We start from the raw sequence: 23,237 nt of genomic DNA on the forward strand, positions 1-23,237 counted from the left end.
TACACAGCAGGCCCAATACACAATGTCTTCTTTTGTTGTCACGTTAAAGTGATGCAATAAAGCTGTGCAGTGACAAGGACGGCCCGGGGGCTGCTGCGGTGACAGAGACATTGAGTGTGTGCTTGTGCATGTGTGTGTGTATGCGTGGAGTGGAGACAAGAGCACTGAAGAGGGGTTATTGCCACGAGACAGATTGCAAGTGTCATTTTCCATTACAGCAGCCCGAGCCACTGTGTACGACACACTTACACACACGCACACACACACACACATACACACCGATACACACGCCTTGGCCTACTTCAACAGGATGCTTTTGACAGGGAGAGATGTGCGTGCATTAAAAGAGTGCCGGCCCTGAGTATTTAACCCTCTCCTCACTCTGACATCAATTTGAGGAAGTAGAATTTGCAGGGTTTTATTATTTTTTGCGTGATTTATATAAAAAAAATTGGCTTGTCTTATTGTTTAAAAGGTCAGTGATATGAATCTGATTTTTTTCCCATGAAACTTAAGATTTCGAGAGTCCGTAAATTACATTTTGATCTGTGAGTTGCATAGAAATTGTTGCTGAAAACTTAATATAAGTGATTTTCATGCTTTAGTTGGTAGATTACATCATGCAGCTCTATTAACCTATGAAACTCTTTGACCTTTTGGGCTTATGAAACAGTTTAAAAACATATCAGATCATGTGTAATAATCATCTGATGAAACTGTAAGAGTAATTTTCCCTGGATGAACTTCCACGTAATGTAACAAAAGGGCACATTTATTTTCTGTGACTGTCGACATGACATAATGTTTTGATAAATTGGAAATTTTGTCGATTACCTTTTTTTGGAACCTTTCTTATAATAAAAAGATGCATTTTTTACATTACACAGGGGTCTCACGGTCATGGAAAACTTGGAAAAGTCATGTAATTAGTAAAAAATGAAGGTTTGGGAAAAAAATCATGAAATTTTGTAGTGTGTAATAACATTTTTAGAACTCTTTGCAACAAAACAAAGCTCTAATATGCGTCAGTGTGTGACATTTTGTTTACCATCATGCATGTTTCTTCGTTTCCTCTGCACGTCCCGTCTCTCCTGCCATGTATGCCAGCTAGCTGAAATTCTGTGTGAAGAGAATATGAATCTGATATGGTGACAAAAAACGTTTTGTGGTTCCTTAAAAAGTCATTTTGAGATTTTGAAATTTAGTCCATGAAAATATGTGAGAACCCTGCTGAAAGTAAAAAAAAAAATCTCTTTTTAAAAATAAAAACAAAAACTTTGAACACTGTTTCTACAGTCATGCAAAATCTAGAAAAGTTCTAGAATTTCCCAATTATATTTCACAGGCCTGAAAGAGTTGTGGAATTAGTAAAAATCAGTAAAAGTTTTGGAAAAGTCATGGTATTTTCCAGCATTTGATGAAATGTTGCAATAATTTTCCACAGATAATATTCCATGTTATGCAATGTTCTTAAGCTGTCACCAAATGCAACGTGATGTAACACAATGGTTTCTTTTTACCATCATATATGTTTCTTCATTTTCTCCCTGCGTTCCCTCTCCCATTCCACTGTATGCCAGCTAGCTGAAATTAGAGAGTTTGAATCTGATGTTTAAAAAACACTGGGCAAGTAGGGCAAGAAAGAAAAAGATATTACGGATCCTTGGAAAGTCATGGAAAAGTTTTTGCACGTTCCTGACAATGTATGGGAACCCCCGTTTACATTCAGGAGATACTAGGTTTTCACCTGTTAGATTCAAGGGCTCATCATAGCAGCTTTTCAGAGGATCCTCAGTGAATACATCCAGTTTTAAATATAGCATGACCCATTGTTGCGTGTGAACGTCTATTATCTATTCAAAAGTCTCTCGTGAGGCTGTGTTTGTTAACCAGGCAATTAGCGGGCAGTATGTGGTGGTTATCAGTACCCCAGTTGACACTTGGTCTCTTCAGTCTGTAAAGTATGAGGCAGTAAAATGAAAATGGGATCTGTGTTGGGTCCCATAGCTTGTCCCTAATAAGGTGCAGTGGCAGTGGCTATCAGGGGCTGAGCTGAATTAGTCCGCAGTGGATTCAAATGTCTAGATGCTATCAAACACCATTTAATGATAATGGAGGTCACAGAGGCAATTGGGAAAATGGTGTGTGTGTGTGTGTGTGTGTGTGTGTGTGTGTGTGTGTGTGTGTGTGTGTGTGTGTGTGTGTGTGTGTGTGTGTGTGTGTGTGTGTGAGTGAAAGGAGCGTTTCTCTGTCTCCTGCAAAAAACACTGCATTAAGATAGCATCGCTAATTTCTCCAGCTCGGCACAAAAACAACATGCAGAGGAGGGGAGAGAGAAGAAGAAGAAGAGGGAGGAGAAAGAGAAAAAAAATAAACAGCACACGAGCGAAATGAAACAACAAGGAAAGTTTTTCTGCGACTTTCTCGAATGTCGCTCCAGATTTTGCCCTTCATCGTTCTTTCACAATGTCGCGCCCTCTCCGCTGCTATTTCTGACTGCCAGTGTGTGGATCTGGCTCGCTGAGATTTCATGCCAGTGTAAAAATTGGCTGAGGGTTTGGTTCAAATCAAATTGGACATAAGCACCCACAACACCATCTGTTAGGGAAAGGCAGTGGAGTGAAGGGCAGAACTCTGTATTCAGATAAATGGATTTTCAATTTATTAAATTGTTGACTGACACCCTTGTAAATGTTCGCTTTATGTGCTGTGGCCTATTCTTAGAACGTCACATTTAATGGAAACATGCTGCTATATACATCCATACAATCCCTAATATTAGAAAGAAAAAAAAAGGACCACTGCATCTGTTGTTTTGTGTTAGTTCTGCTTTTTATATTTTTGCAGCACAGTGGCCTCTTATTTACATGAGAGAGAGAAAAGCTAATTTGTCTTTTTTTAAAGCTTTTTTTCCCTAAAACTTCATCTCCTTGAAAAACAAAAATAAAGCCGTCTTTTTTTCGGTTAGCCTTTAGGTGTTTTGGCAAGTGATATGGTGTGTGTGCGATTTTCTGTAACAGGTGTGTCGCCCCAAAATGTGTTTAGAGACGCGTCTGCAATTGTGACAGTACTTTAGGGGGGGACCATATGTCCCTTGTTGCTTCACCCAAAAACTTAACTTACTTTGCACGGTGAATAACAGTCTCTTAACTCTCAGAAGTTGATGTCATGTAGCTCTCTGTGTGAGTGAGTGCCAAATACTTTCAGTTTGTGTATGTGTGTGTAAGAGTGTCCCCTTAGCCTGCCTAGTGGTCTGGGTGTTTATTAATAACTGAAGTTGGAGCAGCTTCTGAATTAAAGTCACTGTGGACGTTGAGACCGACCAGGGACACACATACAGTATATATGTGCACATTTCTTTCTGACTCGCGATCCTCTGCTTCAGTGGGAGACAGGGAGCACTGGGAGGGGCTAGAAAGTAAGGAGGAGGAGGAGGAGGAGAGGGATTTTAGTGTTTACACAGAGGCCCGGCCACAGCGCAACTGTTGCCAAGCGCTGTTCTCCCCAACAACAAGCCAGTAATTGGTACTGTTAGCAGCTAACCTTGCGGAGGTGGTGGTGCGAGGTGGGCTTGGACAAAAAGCTTTTTGATACATCTCCCTCTCTATCTCTTTCTCCTCTCTCAAGCCGCAGTACAGTGCCCCTGTTTTTTTTTCTTTTTCTTTTTTTTTTTTTTTTGACAAGAGACTGCCCGTAATCTTGGCACGGCCCCCTTCGCTTTGGAACGATTGGACCGTCTTTAGAAGGAATCGATGAAAATGTGTCCAGACACATGGCCCAGCTCAACCAGACATGAATTGATCATCAAAATATCAACATCATCATTTCATAATGGAGTGTGTCGGTGCCTTCAGTGCGGGGGGGAATAAGCCAGACTGAAAAGCAAAAGCTGCAGTATCAAGAGGGTGTAAATAAGTGAGCAGTTGTATTTCAAATTCTGCTTTTTTCTTTGCTGAAGTTTCTTTGAACATCTCCGTTAAAGATCAGTTCTGTCAAAGTTACTATCTTACTACTGAAAGACTTTAGTTAACTCATATTATTTATGTAGAAACAATTTCTTCCCTATTTAAACTATAGCAAGTATTCATTAAAACCATGGCTGTTTGTTGTGTTAGGTGAAGTGTTAACACTGGTTGTTTGTATAGCACAGCTTGGGGTTGTATGGATAAAGCATGTCTTTATAAGTGTGAGTCTATGTTAGGGTGTGTTTTCAGCCCCAGATTAAAAGTAAAAACTTTGATTAGTGCATCTATGAGATTCAGAATAATGTGGACAGACCTCAGTTTGTCGTTGTTCACAACAAAACGATAATTCATGTCTGTTAAAGGTGTTTAGGCAGCACATACCTATGTCATATACCATTACTTGGTCAGTGGCCCTATGACAGTCTAGGTAGCCCTCTAGCACAATGGTTCTCAAGTGGTGGGTCATGGTCCAAAAGTGGGTTGTGGGACTATTCTGGACCACAAGTGACTAGTGAATTTGTCAGGTTTGTAAAAAAAAAAAAAAAAAAGCTCTCATATCATTCTGAAATACAATGAATTTCTGGCGCAGAGCTTTTTTTCTGAAGTGCAGTTTTTTTTTCTTGCAGTATGTTTTATTTCTTTGTGTTCTCTGCCAACGTTCGAAAAAGATTGAATATATGATTATTTATAATGCATTGGACCTTGAACTAATGACTAAGAAGAAATCTGTAAAAAGCAAAAGTACAGTTTCTGCTCATTAAATGCATATGATGGCTTTTTAAAATAACCTTACAACATAGGTAAAAAACTTCTTTTAGGTGTACTTCCTAGAGTTTGGGCAACAAAAGTATGTGATTAGGTTTAAAAAAACCCAACATCATAGTTTTGCTGAAAATAAGTACATTTTTCACTTACGTAATATAACATCGCATGACATTTGCGCTAGCGTATTTTGCTACACATATTAGCACATTACCTTGTTAGTTAAATAACTTGATTGACACAAAAGTGGTCTCCTGGGTGAAAGTCCTGAGTTTGTTTGACCCATCCATCGCAACTCCCTCAACACCACAACATCATAACTTTTTCACTCTTCTTACTTTGGCCGCCTGATGCATCTCATACCACACTAACGGGTGCCCCAGTGCGCCGATATCTGACGCCGAGGGCCACTGACCAAGCGTATAATCTAATCTTCCGATCACATGTAAGTGTTCTCTCTCTGTCTCTGCTGTGGCTGCCAGCGAATGTGTTTTCCCCACAGAAGTCACCACACATCCCTCCTTGCTCTCTCTCTCTCTCTCTCTCTCTCTCTCTCTCTCTCTGTTACTTCTTCCTTCCATCTCAATACTTCAGTGTTCAGGGTGGCAGTCTCAGACAAACTCCACCAGTGCTTGTATAATTGCTTATTCAATGCTGACCCCTGCTCAGTTTGGGAGGGAGGAGGAGAACGGAGAAGGAAAAGGAGGGGAAGGGGGGTAGTAGCAGGAGTCTGCCCCATGGCTGCCAAGGCCCAAGTCAATGTGGAGCCTGTTTTTTCGGGATATAAGGGCCGGCCGCGGGTCCCAAGCCAGGGCCCTTTCCTGTGGGCCCTCCTCCTCCTCCTCTTCGTCTTCGTTCTCCTCCTTCATCCTCCACCCTCCTCTGAGCCCGGCTGGGCCTGGCGCTGGCACAGAGGTCCCTTTGTTGTGCACCCGAGGGCCCGGGCTCTCTCTCTCTTTCTCTCTCTCTCTCTCTCTCTCTCTCTCTCTCTCTCGCGCTCTCGCTCTTTCCATAAACCCCCCTCTTCCTCCTCCTCCTCCTCCCCCTCACCATCACTCCCTCCCTTTTCCTCTAAAGGTCTCCAGGCTTCACAAATATGAGATAATAGGAAAAATAGAGCTGGCCGCTTGTGGTGACTCAGGGCAAAACGTCTGAGTGAAAAATAGAAAGAGAGAGAGAGAGAGAGAGAGAGAGAGGTATTGTTTGTGAGGTTGGTTGGGGCGAGCTGGACTGAAGTTGAGTCTCCTCCCATCTCTCTCTCTCCTTCTCTCTCCAGCAGCTTCTGAACCAAAAGCTCACTGTGGATCCAAAAGCCGGATGGGGGCTCATGCTCACGCGCACGCATGCGCACACACACACACACACACACACACATATGCACACACATGCACACACATGCACACACACACACACAGTTTCTCTCTCCCTCTCTCGGCAGGTGGACGGGGTTGTTTTGGCTCGGCTGCAGGGCAGCAGCTTGACTCCGTTTGAGCCAATGAGCCAAGATAATAGCCGACGATTCCAGAGTTATTGTCAGCGTTTTCCCCCCTCTGCTTTTCCCAGAATCCCTCGCGCCGCCGTGTGGGATTGGACTGGGAACGTCACCCTCGGATGAATTAATACACTTGGAAAAAAACCGTTGTACGTTCAGTCAATACAAGGAAGGAAGATTTTTGAAAGTTTCCAGTGTCCCATTAATGTCACAAAGACATTAATATTAACTTTTATATTTCAACCAGTGTAAACATCATATAGATTTAATAAGGAGCTGGAACAAGTTGATACAGAATAAAAATGTGTATAGTAAGTAAAATTTTCCAAACCTTAAAGCTGCTTGACGGGGAAACAGAATTTAAGGGGTTTTAACATGACCTTTACCGCTCTGTTCGCCTCACACATCCACTCACTCTCTCCCCTTCATTTTTGTCTAGGGGCAGACGGGTCCCTCACCCTCAGCTCCCAACACCCCACCCTGCAAAATATGCGGCCCACACCCCTGCGTGGGCACCAAACTCCACCCGCTTACTTCACAGAACACACACACACACACGTCCTATATGTCAGAAGAACAGGGAGTAGCTACTCTGATTTTCATGGAAAGTGTTGTGCTGTCCTCCTTTATTATGTGATTTTTGGCCTTAATTGGCAGTAGTAGACACTTGCTGTGTTTCCATCCAACTGTCAAGAAGACTTTGTAAGAACTCATGAAATATTGCACAACATAAAATCAGGTGCATTTCCATCCGCTGGGCTGATTAAATCCTCAGATGTGGGCGAAGTGGAAAGAAGTCTTTCAAGAGTTGATTTGCATCGGGCGGGTTGTTATTGTTGTGCATTGTCAGGTAATGGCGGCAATATTTCACGCTCTTATAGAAAGATCAAAACAAGGAAATGCACTTGGCAGTTTGAAGTATTCTAATGCACCAACTAATGCCCAAACATCCAGGATTAGAAGCTGATACGGGACATTTTTGTGAGGTCACGGTTCCAGGATGTCCAAACACACCTTTTAAAATGATGCACAAGTTTGTGTGTTTATCGTGGGTGACAGTGAGGGTTCATTTCTCATAGTGTTCACCACATCAATCAACATCTCACTAAAAGCTGCAGCATGCCAACTCTTCTTCTCCTCTCCTCTTTTCTCTCCTCCACTCCTCTTGCCCATTTCCTCCCATTTTGCCATCCGCTGCACAATGAAAGAGCCTCTTGGCTTTTATTAATAGTTAAAGTGGCCCCGGCCTGTCACTGGGGACAATAACTGCAGCCCTGTTAATAAATAAAAATAATAACTAGGAGATGGAGACAGAGAGGGAGTGCAATGGAAAGAGAACAGGCGACACTGCCATTTGTTGTTCCCTCTCACTTGTCAAAGCTCTTTGGCTTAAAAGCCTCTGTCATTGTTGAGGGAGAGGGGGCTGGAGGGAGAGATGAGAGTGAGAGACAGAGAGAAAGGGGGAGAGAGGGGGAGCGCCAGGGGCTAATAGCACCTGTTGGGGTGATGGCGAGACAGCTGTCATTGCATGGTGGGGGGGGGGGGGCACAGGAGCACACTCTTTCTTCTACTCTGTCTTCCTCTCTACACGTGTGTCTTTCCGTCCTCCCTGTTTTTGCAACCGATTCCCCGTCAGTCGTCCTCCCACCTCCACCCCACTGCTAACCTAGTCCCTGAAGGCTATGGTGGCTTTTGACAGAAAGCACTAGGGCGCATCAGGGGACGCAGCACTGAAACTGACTAACTGGCTGAGTGGCAGCATTGCAAGGACACACCAGTCAGAGTCCAAGGACGGTGGAGGGATTTGAAAAGAGTGAGAGATGACGCACAGAAGGAGTGAGACAGCCTCGAAGTTCAGTGTTCATCTACTTGTGTTGGCGAATGTGTGCCCATTGTAATCAACAGAGCGTGAGTGCTCTGCAGCCAGAGGAAAGGACCTGATTCAGGCCTCTGGGGATGCACACACTCACAGACACACACACAAATTGAGGTACAGTATGTAGGACACGCTGCGGTGCTGTGTATGTGTGTGTGTGTGCGCGTCTGAGCAGAGCTTGTATGTCTCCACTCTCTCGCATACGTCCTTGTTTGCTTGTGATCATGTGTCATTTTAAATCCTGGAAATCTCCAGGTGGTTGCTCATCCTCATCTCGCTGCATTCACTCCATCGCAGACAGGAAAAAATACAGGGATGAAGAGGAAAGAAAGAAGTTTGGGCAAAGCGCTGCTGTTTGTATGTGTTTGGATGATGGGTAAAAGTACTTTGATTTTGTGGAGTGTGGCGGCTATGTGTGTGCGCTCATGTCTCACTTAAGGGAGAAAAAGTGCTAAGCCGTTCAGCTCAACACACCGGACATGTCTCTCACTGTGGAAAGCATTAGTGTGTGTGTGTGTGTGTGTGTGTGTGTGTGTGTGTGTTTGTCGTTGCAGGCAAGATGTCTTATACCAGTGAGATTAAGACTTTTTTTTCTTAAATCAGTCATTATTAGGAAAAAAATAATCCGGGGACAAACAAACTTTTCGACTACCATCAGCAGTTGCCGGCGTGTATACGTCTGTGTGTGTAGCTATATATACAGTGTGGGTGCATTCAAGTGCATGCATGTGTCTGTGTGTTTTGCGGGTGTTTGTGCATTCAAGTGTGTGTGTTTGCGTTGGCTGATAGGGTTAATCTCCCCACTCAAAGTGTAAAACCTCTTTCCTTCGCAAGGCCTCGCATCCCAAGTGCAGATGGCTCCCAGTAAATAGACTACTCTCTCACTCACCCTCTTGCTTCACACTTTCAGTCTCCCTTTGTCTCATCATGTCCCTCGCTCCCCTTTGTTCACATCAATAACAGTCAACAGGGTGACTGGGTTGATGGCAGCATGTCTGTATGTGCACATGCATGTGTGTGTTTGCTATTAGCGCATATATGTGCACACATGTAGGGTTGAATCTCTGCATGTGTTTGCTCTCTTGTGTGACATTTCCATTTCCCCCACTGTGTGTGCGCGTACATGCGTGTGTGAGTGTGACCATAGTTTGAGTGTAATTAGTGATTCTGCTGGTGTGTGTGCGCACATGTGTGTGTTTGCGCAGGGGGGTTAGTGTGTGTAAGGGTCTGTGGAGTGTGTGTTGAAAACAAAGCGCTAGCTGATAATGTGTCCATTGTGGCGGGTGCATTAAGGCCCTCTTTGTCTCAGGGCCCACAGGGCTAATGATTCTCTAGCAGCAGGTGAGAGGGAAAAAGCCTCTCTCTTTCTCTCCCTCTCTCCTCCACTTGTCTCTCTCTTTATCTTGCGTTGCCTCTCTCGCTCTCTCCCTTTTGCTCACTTGTTTTTGTTCTTCAGATTTCCTCTCTTTCGATTATCAGCTTCTCCCTTTCCACCTTTCTCTCCCTCTCTCTCCCTCTCTCTCCTGCTGATGCGGCCATTAGGCTGAGCTGCCGCTGCCTTTATTACAGCAAATGGACTTTAAATGAGCTTTATTGTCATGTTGGCCAGCCAACTGAATCCCTCTCTCTCTCTTTCCTCTGCCCCCACCCTCCCCCCCTAAACAGAGGCCCCCAGCATTGAGAGGCTGTTGTCAAAGGACTGGAAGGATAAACTTTTGGCCATGGGCTCAGGGCACATCGGAGAAATTAAAGGTATGGTACAACCAAGTAATGACAGAACTAAACTTAAGTGAGCTGGATTAAATTAACCATTTAAACTTAAAGCTGGGGTAGGCAGAACTCTGAAACAGATAAACAAATCATCAGAATTGAAAACACGCCTTCCTCCTGCAGCTCTCCCCTCTCTGTCCTAAGCCCCTCCCACCAGACGAGCTAGTCAGTGGACTTCCACGTCTGCATTTTACAAGTTAAGTCTCTCTCTGCGTCTGTTGTTAATGCTCCAGAACGCCACTACCATGATGTAAACATATGCACATGGTGGGATGATGTGGCATGTGGTTGCCTTTAGCCAGCAACAGCAAATGCAACAACAGCACACAAGGTTAGGTTTAGGGCAAGAAGGCAAATGGTAAGGTGTAGAAAAAAGCATCGCATTCAGATGTGAAGCCTACACCGGACCCCTACCACCCACCCTGTAAGCGCCCTCGCGGTCCTTTTATTACGTCATTTCCAGCAGTGTTACTGCCAGGACCTGTTCTTATGTGTATCATGTCACGTGACAGGTTCTGTCCGGCCATGTTCTCAGCTGATCCGGCGGCCTTCCATGTGAATGTGAAAGGTGCCTTTTGGCTTTGCGCACTTACGCCAAAGGCACTGACAGAGCAAAGCTATTTAAAGAGTTTGGAATGAGAACGGGCTGGTTGAAGGCAGCTCATTCCCTCAGTGCCTCCTTGCCCCACTCTTTCTCTTGCTGTGGACTGCTTCTCTGGGAGAAGAGCGGATTTAGAAACTGACCTGTGGTTGGACGCTGTAGTAGCTCAAATTTAGCCAGCGCAAACTGGCCAGTGCTGGGTGTGAGAGCAGGCAGACGGCCATGGCAGTGCTGAGTCTAACCTGTGTAACAGCAGCAACAGAAAGTTTGCTGATCCAGCAGGGAGTTTGGGCTGTCTGGGTTTCCTAGGAGCTGGGGTTTATGCTGGGTGGATTCAGGTCGCTGCAGCCACTGAGTTTAAATTAATCTTCAGCTGCTGCCCACCCTGGAGTGAAGCAGAGGACACACTGTGATTTGAGGCTTTAGCTAATGTAGACACATAAACTTTACCAATATTAATACTGATTTTATTTTGTTAACTGTGAGACTCTCTTTGAGACTCTCTTTTTGATGAGTCCATCTTCCTGTTTTGGGTTGCTTTGCAGTTTAGGCAGTTCTGCACCATTGAATCAGAGGAACGTGCACACATACCTGCTGAACAGCCAGAAGGAATGCTCTCTCTCTGAAATGACCTGTGATTGGCCAGCAGCTTCCATTTAGGGAGTTGTTGGCCAATCACAATCAAACCTAAAAACAAAGCCAAGAAGAGGTACAGAAGTCTGTTTTTCTCTCAGGGCACTCAAATTGCAGTATGCTCAAAGTTTATATTGGGATTCTTACCCAATGACACCATAATTAAACTACCTACCCCATCTTTAAAAAGATGTACCTCCAATGTCTTTTTGAGGGCACAAAAAATCCTAAATCCTAAAATCTACCAGAAATTATTTTTAAAAAAATGATTATTTTAAACAAAATAATTTCGATATAATATCTTGCAGCATCAATACATGTGATCCAGGTGGTTGCTGTCTTTATCCATGGTTACAGTGCAGAATTTCTCAAAGCTAATGCAACATGACTTCATTGTGCAGAATCACCAAAACGCAAATGTAGCAGTAAAAAAAACTCTAAATGACTTTATGGCAACATTAAAGTTGCTTTTTCCAAAAGATATTCACAAGCAAAAAAAAAAACAAAAACATTCCTGGATCCCTGGAAGTCTTCCCTGTGTACATATATATACATATATACATACAGGGAAACAAACCCAAACAATTTGCTTAAAACTTTTTTTTATACACACTGCCCTAGATCATGTGTATAACCACTCACATGTCAGTTGATGGCATTTCTGAGTAGCCAACAGTTCCTGAAAGTAAAAATAAATGGCATGTAGTGACTCGGCTCTAAGCTTATAATTAAAAGGAGTGAAAGGAGGAAAAACAGCGTGGATTCAAGGTTAAATTGATCTGAAATAAACTGAAATTGACTAAATCCAGTTGAACTGAACTCAGATGAACTGCCCTGAACATAACCAAGCCAGCTGCCTCATCCAGTGTTTGACCAACATGTCAAACAGTCAATGACGTCTCTCAGCTCTGTGTTAATCTCAGTGTTAATCACCCATTCTATCCACACCAGCCCTTCTTAACATCGGCGAGCGAGACAGACAGAGCAGGACAGAGGGCAGGAAGTGGAACAAAAAAATGGAAGGCTGCGCTGTGAATAGGCAGGAGTGAGAGTCAGCTAGAGAGAAAGAAAAAGTGAGGGGGAAAAGATGTGATAGAAAAGCAGAGAGAGGTCGAAGAGTCTGGCTATTATTCCCTGTAACTCCAGGGCAAAGCCGTCGTTCTCCTCCAGTAATTGAGCTTCATTAGGAAGCAAAGCAATATGTAATCAAAGAGCCTTGCGGAGCGGCGTGGCCGTGGAGAGGGGGGCTCCATTGATCAAACCCCCTTTTCCCAGCTCCCTGCCGCGCTGACATTTCTGTGTAGGGGCGTCCCGCTTGGCGCACCACACACCAACAGCTGGGGAGCAATATCAGGAGTGTGTATGAGTGCGTGTGTATGTGCAGTGGATGTGCATGTGCTGCTGAGTTCATGTGTGTGTGGTAGACAGTGCTTACATAACAATGTGTGTCTGTGAGTGCGAACTTGTGCCTTTGGTTGTGGAAAAAAGGACAGAAATATATGGAAAGTCAACTGTTAGTGCACCAGTTCATACATATAAGTGTGTGTGTGTGTGTGTGTGTGTGTGTGTGTGTGTGTGTGCACGCACACATGTGCGCGCTGTTCTGGTTTGTCAGTGCATCCCTAGACTTTTTTTCCCCCATCGAATTCCATTGAAGAGCTTTTTGTGGGGAACAAAGTGATTTTGAGCCACCGCCTCTCACTCTGTCTGCCGCATTGAGAAGCAACATTGGTAAAAGGCCCCATGCTGTTCATATAGCAAAACACTCACACATACACACACACACAAGTATGGAACTCATAGCACTAAAATAAATGCCCCCGAAGTATAGTGCCATTAACATTAAATCTGCAGCATGAGATTGTAGAAAGTGACAGGAAAGCTTCAACTCTTAAGCTCTTCATTTTCCTTTTGAATTGCCCCTCATGCTTTATTCCACACTGTTTTATACACAGTCTTGTTTTAGTACATCATTAAAGCTCTATGATGATACGCTGGGGGAAATTTTTAATCCCCAAATCCTTTATTCCATCAAATCTATATATTTTGGATGTCCTGCATTAATTTGTACACATTTTATCAAACTTCTGCCCAGAATATCAAGTTTCTTTGGGAATGTTGTAATCCCAACTGTAATTTATGAGGGGTGTAAGAAAATGTTGATACTCTTAAGTATTGCGATGTCAGAATTTTGCACACATAGATCTATTTTAAGTGGACTGTTTGTGACCTAATCCATCGATTTGATCTGATCAGCGCTTGTTGGTGTGATCACAAACTGATCAAAATGACCCAACAAACTGCTGCTGAGGAAAAGAAATAAAACTCATGAGGAGTTCTGCCTGTGTTGTGATCACAGACCCGCAAAAAACATTTTGAATTCAGTGAGGGGACAAAGACAGACTCTTCCACTCCAATGTATCAGCTTATCACTAGCAAAATTAACATTTTTTTGCATATGGTGATGTGTTATTTATACTTTGACTTTTCCTAAAGTTATATTAAAAGACATTGCAATATCTTGCCATCCTTACAGTATTGCAGTATATTGAATCGTAACCTCTGTGTCCTGATAAGTACCGCATGGCCAATACAGAGCCCAATAATTTACTGTCAGTTATTTGGGTTTGAATAAATCTTGGCTGCACAACATGTACTTGTAAAAAACAGGATTTGACAGGGTATAGATAGCGATCAGACTCAACGACCTCCAGTTCCACCAACTGTAATAGCTCTCTCTAGTCAATCAATGACGTAAACTATTAGGAAAATCGTGTTACTGCAAACTAAGACGCAAGTGCTTTAATTAGACCTTAATTTTATTACCTTAATCTTAAGTTAATTTGATTATTTACAGCAATTGCTTTATGGTGGTACATATATATGTACTTCGAATATACTATTTACACTCCCAGACTGCTTTTTTCTGTCTACCTCGGTCGCCTGTCCCTCCATTTCTCCTCTCTTAACTCTCATGTGCTTCCTTCACTATCATGTCTGTGTCTTATCCCTCTACTCCTCTCCCTCCTTCCCTCCCCCCTCAGCCATCTCATCCCCGCTCCTCCCTCCTTACCTGGAGGCGGGGGGGTTATCAATGCAGTCGAGGTCATTAATTAGCACTGCGAACATGGTGACAAGTATTACATTGTTACAAATTGGTTAATTACGCCATGCATGGGTGTGTGTGAGAAAAAAAAGAGAGAGTCTGTGTTGATTCTGCTTTGGGTTTGTAGGTAAGCAATCTGCCTAAGGAGGAATGTGTGTAAACCGATGGAGGAAACCAGTTATCGATCCGCCTGCCTGCCTCGCAGCAGCTGAGGAAACAAGCCGACACGGTGCTGATTTATGGCGCGACCGCAGAAATTCTGAAAAGTCTGAATGGGAGAGAAAGAGGAGAGGGAGAGACAAGGCAGCTCACGTCCACGTAGGAGAGTTTCTAAAATCTCATCTCAGTTAGGAAGCGTGTTTTCTTGGATCCGTCTTCTTCTGCAAATACTCTGGGTTTACTGATGAAAGACCCGCAGCTGAGAGGGGGATTGAGAGCAGCTTGTCGAAAAAGAATAGACTGCTTGTCTTCGTTTCACACACCTAACTATCCAGGCTGCTGGTTAGAGGAATGTCCTTCGACCCCGGCGTACACAGTTTTGCACTGAAGTACCCAATTTTATTGTGTTTGCATTTGTGTGCATGGATGTGTGTGTGTGTGTGTCTGTAAAAGGGGGTTAACCCCGACAAGAACCCCCTACAAGAAAGACTCCTTTGATCCATCGTTTCACCTTTGCAACCCCCCCTTATCCTTTTTTTTTTGCCCCTTCCTCCCCTCCCGTTCACCCCCCATTTGAACAGGCTAACGTTTTTAACACAAGGCTCTTTCTTGTCTTGGTCAGCTTTGGCTACACACACACAGACACGCACACACACACACACATTTCTGGCTCGACAAAGGTAGGTCTGTGAGTTAGGACAGCGGCGTGTTTATTTTTCCAGCGGCCAGTGCTCCCGACAGTTGCCTTTATTGTTCATTGTTGGCGGATGGATGGAGCGTGGAGGGAAGTGAGGGAGGAGGAGGAGGAGGAGGAGGGGGAGGTGGGTGGGTTGGTGGGGTGGCGTGAGGCGGCAGCTACTAACAGGGAGGACAAATGGATGGCTCTCACCTTCCCGGGCGGTCAAAGGGCAGGTCAGCAGCTCCTCGCCTTCACTCCCTCCATCCTTTCTCTCCGACTCCCCCCTTTCATCCCCTGTTGTGCTTCTCTTTCTTTTCCTCCCTGCTTCCCTCCCTTTCTCCCTCTTTCTCTCCTTCCTCATCTGGTTTGACTGGCGCAGGAATGTGGCCCTGTTAAAGGTAGCAGCTGAAGAACAATGGGGGATTGTGCTATTCCACACATGCACGTACACACACACACACACACACACACACACACACACACACACACACAACAAAGGCATGTAGGCAAACATTGGTACATATGACCAGACATGGACACACACACTCGGACTGATTGTGCCTCAGTGCGCCTCTTTCTAACTACATCCTGTTGAATGATTTAAGTCTCTGTGTGTGTGTGTGTGTGCGCGCGCATGTGTGTGTGTATGTGTGTGTGTGTTTGTAATGGAGCTGGTATGTCAGGATCTGTGAGGGCAAAGGTCAGGCCATGCGTAATGTGAGCAGGAGGTTGGCTGACTGCAGGGTAAACACAGACAGACACACTCGCCTTCTCTCTTTCTGTCTTTTTTTCCACTCTCTTTCACACACACACACACACACACACACACACACACACACACACACACAGCCTCAAACTAAAGCGTGATAGCCACAGAAAATCTCCATATTTGCCATTAATCAAATACTCTTAGAAGTTACTTGGAGTTTAACCCAACCCTATATGTATTTATTTTTCTTTTTTAAACATGAATTTGGCTCACATTTTACATTTGTTTTTTACGCCACGTTTTGCCTGTATACAAATGTCTCCCCAGCCAGATTTATTTTTTTTTTTTCAGTAAGGCAATAAAGGCAGTGATGGATGTGGCTTTGAGTAATCGCTGCTGGCCTTCCGTGCCCAGGAAAATAAGTCAACATCTGGTTTTACAACTCTGCAGCACTTTGCCAAACGCACCTTCCGTTGACATGCCCCCCTCCCAGCGTCCAAAGCCCCTAACCAGTCATATATTAGGTTGACCAACAAGCCATGGAAAGCTTTGCACTACTTTGTTGTTCCTTCCTCCTCCGTTCCTTTTCTTCATGCCTCTGACCTTTAACCTCACCCCTACAATCCTTTTTGGCCTCCGGATAGCCATGAAAATCTCTAAAAGAAAAAAAAAACATAGCATCAGATTTTTGCCCCTGTTGCATTCACATTTTATACAAATCTTCATAGATTAATTGATAATTGCTGACTGTACATTAGCACTTAAAATTGTCCTATTATCAGCAAAAAAAAAAAAGAGCTTTTTCTTTTAAACGATGAAAAGGTTTTATAGCGTAACCTCAAACAAGTCTTTCACTTTTCTTCATAGTGCTACCATCTCACCTTTGACCCCTCTCCCCCCTTTCCTCTCACCTCATAGGTACAGCAGACAGCCTGGCGGAGAAAGAGCGCCAGCTTATGGGCATGATCGGCCAGTTGAGCAGCCTGAGGGAGCAGCTCCTGGCGGCCCACGAGGAGCAGAAGAAGCTGGCCGCCTCGCAGATGGAGAAGCAGAGGCAGCAGATGGAGCTAGCCAAGCAGCAGCAGGACCAGGTATACAGGGGGGCACGCTGCATGTGAAGGGCTTCGTTTGGAAACACTGTATACTGAATGCCTACGCTAAAAAACAAATTCATCCCAGTAGTCATTTAGTCTGGCTGTAGTTCACAAAATAAGAGTGTCCTCTATCAGATCAGCACTTTTATCCATCTGTAGAAATCTTGATTCTTTGGGTAATCCACCATATTTCGAAACAAAACCTCATAGGTTGATCTCTTTTTATTATTTATTTTTCTCACAGTAATGGCACCCAAAAGGTTTATCTCCAGGTCACACTTTTCAGATGTTGATATTTGGTTGAATTTAGGTTGTGATGTTAGGTGACCAAAACTCACAATCAGGGCAGCCAGGGGTTTTCATTTATTTGTGGTTGCCTGCCACGATTTTTTCTATTTTAGGAGCGAGCATTAGGAGCACTGTTGAAATATACCTCAGTTACTGATTGCATCGCTCTCTCAGAGGGCAGGGCATACTCTGAGCACAGACGGAGCAGCAGAACATCAGGCACATTGAAAGTGAAACTTAACCGTTCATTGCTCTCAGTCTAAACGTTTGCATCCATCATCACAACATTGTGGGACATTTAAATATTGTTGACAATATTTTAGTTCAAGACAAAATTTAACGACTAACATGAGAGTCCAATGTCTTTATGATGTTCTTTATGTGTCTGGTGCTAGCTGTGTCTGTTGTGCCTGGTCAAAAAGATACATGATTACTGACTTATTTGCAAGTTTTATACACATGCACACACACAAACACATACATACACACACACACACACACACACACACACACACACACACACACACACACCACCTAAATATCAAAAATAGTCATTAGAAATCCTCACACAGATTTTAAGGTAGGCTCAAAGGTGGTGGTCGAAAGCAACAAATCACACAAGGTTTTTCTCTCTCTCTCTCTTTCTCTCTGTCACACACACACTCACACATCTTATACTCTACACAGCCAGAGACATGCGCCTTTGGCAGCTCAAACACAGGGACATTGCACAGGAATAAGCTGAGGGTATGTAGCACTGGAGCGGATGTAGCGCACTCATGCACACATACACACACACTCCAAGCTCCCAGGCGAGAGTCTGCCAGGTATTTGCATAGAGAAGGGTTTCCCTCTTTGTTGTGCTTTTTAGCTTCTGGAAAGCTTGGGTTTTACAAAGAGGACACACACACACACACACACACGCAGAAGCACAGCTGTAAGGACAAATCACCTGTGACAAACACACTGCCTTATAGTGCCCTTGGCTGCATACAGCATCACAGTGCACCGAGCATGACTGCACATGAATGTACTGTATGTGGCTACTGTATTCTCATACTTCCATTACACTCAATGACCCACTGGAGACTTATTGTGCAATATATTTAAGGTTTAAAGTTGTTGCAGAATGTGTAAGAATGAATGCAAAAATAAGAGCAAACTTGAACATGGAGCACAAATACATCACAAGTAACAGTAGATAGATAAGAATCCAAAATATTAGCTATTTAGTAAAGTGTTCATGTCAGTAAGTGTGTTGGTGTGACGCTGTTGTCCACTTGGCTGTGAGCTGAGTCCAGATGAGATGAGCTCTTTAATATTTCATACCAGGGCATCGACCTTCTGTCGTGCAACTGGGGCCTCAGAGACCTGTAGATGTGTGGCATCTCCCACAGGCCCCTGCACACACACTAAAACACACAACAACCAAAGCACACACCCCCCCACACAAACATACTATACATTCTAATAATGTATCGTGTGTTCCGTCCTCAGATTGCCCGGCAACAGCAGCAGCTTCTGCAGCAGCAACACAAAATCAACCTCCTGCAGCAACAAATCCAGGTGAGGCCGCTTTGTGTGTGTGTGTGTGTGTGTCCATCCACGTGTGTAGTCATGTGTATGTATCCTTCCAAGTGTTTGTGTGGATGTGTCTTGATGTGCGTCTGCATGGCCCACAAAGGCAATTTTGTGATTGTGATTGTTGCAGCTTTTCTTTGCTCAGCCATCAGCATTTGGGGCCTGAATCAGCGTTGACTTATAATAGATCCTCCTCCTCTAACACACACACACACACACACACACACACACACACACACACACTTACTGCATAATCACTTGAAAGTGGCCAGTCTGCTTGGAAAAAATCACTACAGTATGTATATTTTAAACCCTTATTATATAAATCAAAGTTTGCACATCAAACTGGCACTGAAGTACAGTTTTTTCATGTTTATTCTATTGTGTTTTTAAGTGACTTTGGAGGTGTTTCCAGAGGCAGAGCAGTACAACAGCAATGTTGTATAAATCCAGATGAGGCAAATAGGCAGTGATGTAGCCAAGAAGAGCTGGGCAAGACGCTCACAACAGATTAGGTTAATTATGTGGCTTTACCTTATAGCCAACAAAATGTTAGGATTATGTGACATTATACTTCCTAAAATGCTTCCTATGCATCTATTATAAGATAGATGTGCGAAGTGTTCTACTGTTCTGGGTCTTCCATTGGCAAATGCTGTGGATCATCATTAGCTTGGCCTGGGACATCTTGAACAAACACAGCATTTTTGAGTTACTATCATTCGAGACTGTAATTTTTAATTTATGCAACCCAGAGTTTTAAAAATGACAGCCCAAAAATGGTTGATTAATGAAGTTTTTTTTTGGATGCCGAGTGCTGGACGTAGCAATGCACAGTGTCACATTGAGTATGATGTCATGGCAGTTTCTTGCAATGTCACTGTGACAGTCAGTTAAGAGTCCTGCCTACATTTATTGGGTACTATCTACAAAGGAAAATGAGATAGAAAAAAAAAGCACCCGGAATGAAAAATTAGTCGAGTAGAGTCAAGTTATTCAAACCATGTGTTGGAAGAGAGGTAATAATTAATCCATAACTCTACCTCTCTTTGCACTTCAGTTTATGCTGCACACTTAGTAAGAAATACATTTCTGAAAAAGTCAGTGTGTCTCACAGTACATAGGCATTTGGAGTCGACAAGTCTGCACACATTTGGCATAGTACCACCTCTCAGAAGAGTACACATTTTTTTTTTACTTTGCCTTTTGTCAAATCCCCTGGCATTCACAGGAGGACTTCCTTTCAGTGGGAGATATTAGGAAATGCAAAGTATTATGACTTTTTATTTGGGAAAAGTAAATAAAAGCTAAGTTTCCACTGAGGGAAACTGTTTTCGATTTACAAAAAATAAACAGGTGGTCAAGTAGATTAAAAGCATTAAAGTAAAAACCCTAAAATAGACACACACACACACAAAAAAAAAAATCAGTAAATCAACGGAAAGTCCTTTTGAATGTGAGTCTGTGTCTTAGAAAATGGGTGGGTATATATGTAACACTTAAAAATGGAGGTATTGTCCTTTTGGGTGCTACACTGGAGCCTCTATGTTGGTCCAGGTGGCTTGGAACGAAAAGCCCAGGCCTTTGTAAAAGCAGATGACACTGAATTTTGAGCTGAGAAAGCCGGGCTTTGTATCATAAAGAGACACCCTGTCCAAGAGGGAACACACACAACATACACACACTCAAACACAGACATTCCCTTTTCCCGCAAGAGTTTAGCCATACACAGTTTGTGTGATAAGAGACCTTGTGATAGCATGTGTGTGTTTGGGATATGTGTCTATGTGTGTCCACATTTCTGTGTAAAGCAGCTGTGTTTATTTGCTTTGTGGGAGTTAAATTCGGAATTGTTCGCGTTTTGTCTCTGGGACAAAAAAAAAAAAAGTTTGTTTCTGAGGATTTCTCTGTGCATTCTCGAGCGTCCATTTCTTCATCTGTGCATACGTGTGTGTGTGTTTTCGCCACAGCTGTGTGTGTTAAGCTATAAACACGTCCGCTCATGATTCACTCCCTTGCGACCCCGCCCGAGACAAAGCTCTCTTTTCCCATGACTTTGCAACCTTTTCCCAAACAAGCGTCTCTCCATTGAACGGGCCCAACAATAGTTTCTCACAAGCAGGGGCAGCTGTAGGCAGCCTCGTTAAGAGAGGGGGACACAATCAACAGGGCTCATCACAGGAGCGCTAAACACACACACATATATCACACACATCAAAGTGCGCACAAACACGTACAAACATAAAAAAATATACGGCTTCACGCGCTCACACACACGTATCGCGCGCAGTCACAGAGAGCGCTGCACACTCTCCTGATGATCAAACACACACTCATCATCAAAGACTTGGTCGAGAAATACACTGCTTAATCATTCATGAAGAGATTGTCCGCACAATCCCACAATACAATGGCCTGCCAGAGAGAGGGCACCAGGTTCAGTGTGCTGGGCTGTGTGTATATGTGTGCGTTTTTTTGTGTCTGTATGATAAGCCCCTTGTGATTGCATTTCCCCCTAACGAGGCTGAGTTCAGCTGTCCCTTCGTGTGTTTGTGTGTCTGCGTCCTTGGCTTTGTTAGGCCCAAACCCCCAAAGGCCTGTGAAGAATGCTTTCAACCGTCCACTTGGAAGAGGTGATGAAATGAAACGAATAATCAAGCTCATGAAAAAGAGAGGAGACTGACACACATCCCTCATGAAAGGGGGACAAATTATTTATTGTCCTCGCGTCCGGTTTCCTATTTTTTCTCACCCTGAAACCCAAATCAAGCTAGCGATATGCGTGTTAGTGTCCGCTATTTAGGCCAACGGCACTCACCGAGTGAGGGTGTGAGCCGACAAACAAGCGAGTTCATTTACAGAGGCAGGCAACACAAGTTAATGACAACACACTGTATGAACAGGACACACATGCACACACACCAGTCATTAGTGTCCAGAAGTCAGCCATTTGCTTCTTTATCGTTCTGACTAATTGATTCTACCTGGAATTATCCAAGAATTAACATCAATTATGATCCATTTATTTTGTGTCCCCTCACACATGCATACATGCAGTTACACACAAACATTCACGTTTTACTTTTTGAGGGAGCTTTTATTCTGCAACACCTAATTCTATGTTAACTCGTGATGTGTACTTTTGGCCAAACTTACTCTACACTTAACCTTTATCCTGACTTAACCTCTGATCCTTACCTTTAAAGTTGTGTTTGGTTACTTTTATGACTTAATAACTTTTCTCGTATTTGCTGAAACTGTCTTTGTATTCATACAGCTTTAAATGAGACACATAATCTGTGCACTGTTTAGCTGTATTATGAGAGTTTGTGAACAGGAAGTGGGTACCCTACTTTTTCCTGTATTGTAAAAACGGAGGCTGAAAAATCTGAGATCAAACGGTGAAACTAAGCAGATCAAACATGAATCAAGATTCTGTTACTGCGTTGCTTATTTCTCACCTTAAATGTTTTCATAAACATATTTTAGTCGAATGTCTAGCTGTAAAAATGAATCAGTTATTTTATATGTCACATAACATCATATAAACACAATTTCAGTAGAATGTAAAATGAGAAAGTTGGGCCAGCCAGTGTACTTTCGTCAAATATTTCCAACATGGCAGTCAGGTCACAAACGTTCTCATTTTACAGCTAAACAGTACACCAAAAATCTGTTTCTGAAACCATTTTAGTCTAACAGAATTTTGATTTACATTTGATCAGCGCTGCCTAGTTTGATAGTTTGACCACAGAGTGATTAACATGACTGACAGCTGCATGAGAGACTCTGCTTGTTTTTTGGTAAACCTTGGTAGATTCTAGCAAATGCTATCTGAAGCAGTAGGAACAAGAGGAGGGACTTGATTTTTCACAGTCTCGTGTACTTCTTTCAGAATATAGCGACATTTTCAGCAAATATGAAAAAAAGTTATTTTATGAAAAGTTACTAATAGAAGCCTTAATCCAAGTCCCATCTCTATTTTTTTTTTACCATAACTCAAACAACCTAATCCATATTTTGATACTAAATGTAAACCCAACCAGAAGTCGAAAAAATGACCCCCACTTTGTAACTTTGTACTCAATCTGGAGGTATAACACAACTTGGTCTCTAAAGAATTACAAACAAGAACATGTGTGCACATAAAAACACACAACACACACACACACACACACACACACACACACACACACACACACACACACTCGTACCCCCTGCTAGGGGCCTTCTTGTTAAGCTCGAAGGGGTGAGCACATTTCCTCAAACTTCCCTTTGCTTTGCCCCTCGTCTTCTCTCATTCTAATTAAACATCTTGTCTCCGAGGCTCCCTCCGGTGTTGCCGGGGACGACTGTTGCCGCCGCGCGGGGAAGCGCGACGGGGATGAAAGGAGCTCACCTGCCGAGCGGCTCAGGGCTTACCTTGAGAACACGCACACATTTTCACAGAACAGAGGCAGCGCACACACACACACACTCACGATGTATATTGAAACAGAGGGATGAGGGGGACACGAGTGTG

The 23,237-nt window shown here is 43.5% G+C and overlaps 1 protein-coding gene across 9 annotated transcripts in view; it reads left to right on the plus strand.

Annotated features, from left to right (window-relative positions):
* Nucleotides 1-23,237, plus strand: part of sox5 (SRY-box transcription factor 5) — a 105,716-nt gene that overhangs the window by 39,660 nt on the left and 42,819 nt on the right. For 7 of the 9 annotated variants that reach the window (XM_042511192.1, XM_042511193.1, XM_042511198.1 and 4 more), the window contains 3 exons: nucleotides 9,761-9,847; nucleotides 16,671-16,843; nucleotides 18,632-18,700. In XM_042511192.1, the coding sequence (XP_042367126.1) occupies nucleotides 9,761-9,847; nucleotides 16,671-16,843; nucleotides 18,632-18,700 (329 nt within the window). The remainder of the gene's footprint in view (nucleotides 1-9,760; nucleotides 9,848-16,670; nucleotides 16,844-18,631; nucleotides 18,701-23,237) is intronic. The other 2 variants (XM_042511197.1, XM_042511200.1) reach the window with 1 other exon arrangement.

The sequence above is a fragment of the Plectropomus leopardus genome, chromosome 22 (genome assembly GCF_008729295.1).
Source record: "Plectropomus leopardus isolate mb chromosome 22, YSFRI_Pleo_2.0, whole genome shotgun sequence".
Taxonomy (NCBI): domain Eukaryota; kingdom Metazoa; phylum Chordata; class Actinopteri; order Perciformes; family Serranidae; genus Plectropomus; species Plectropomus leopardus.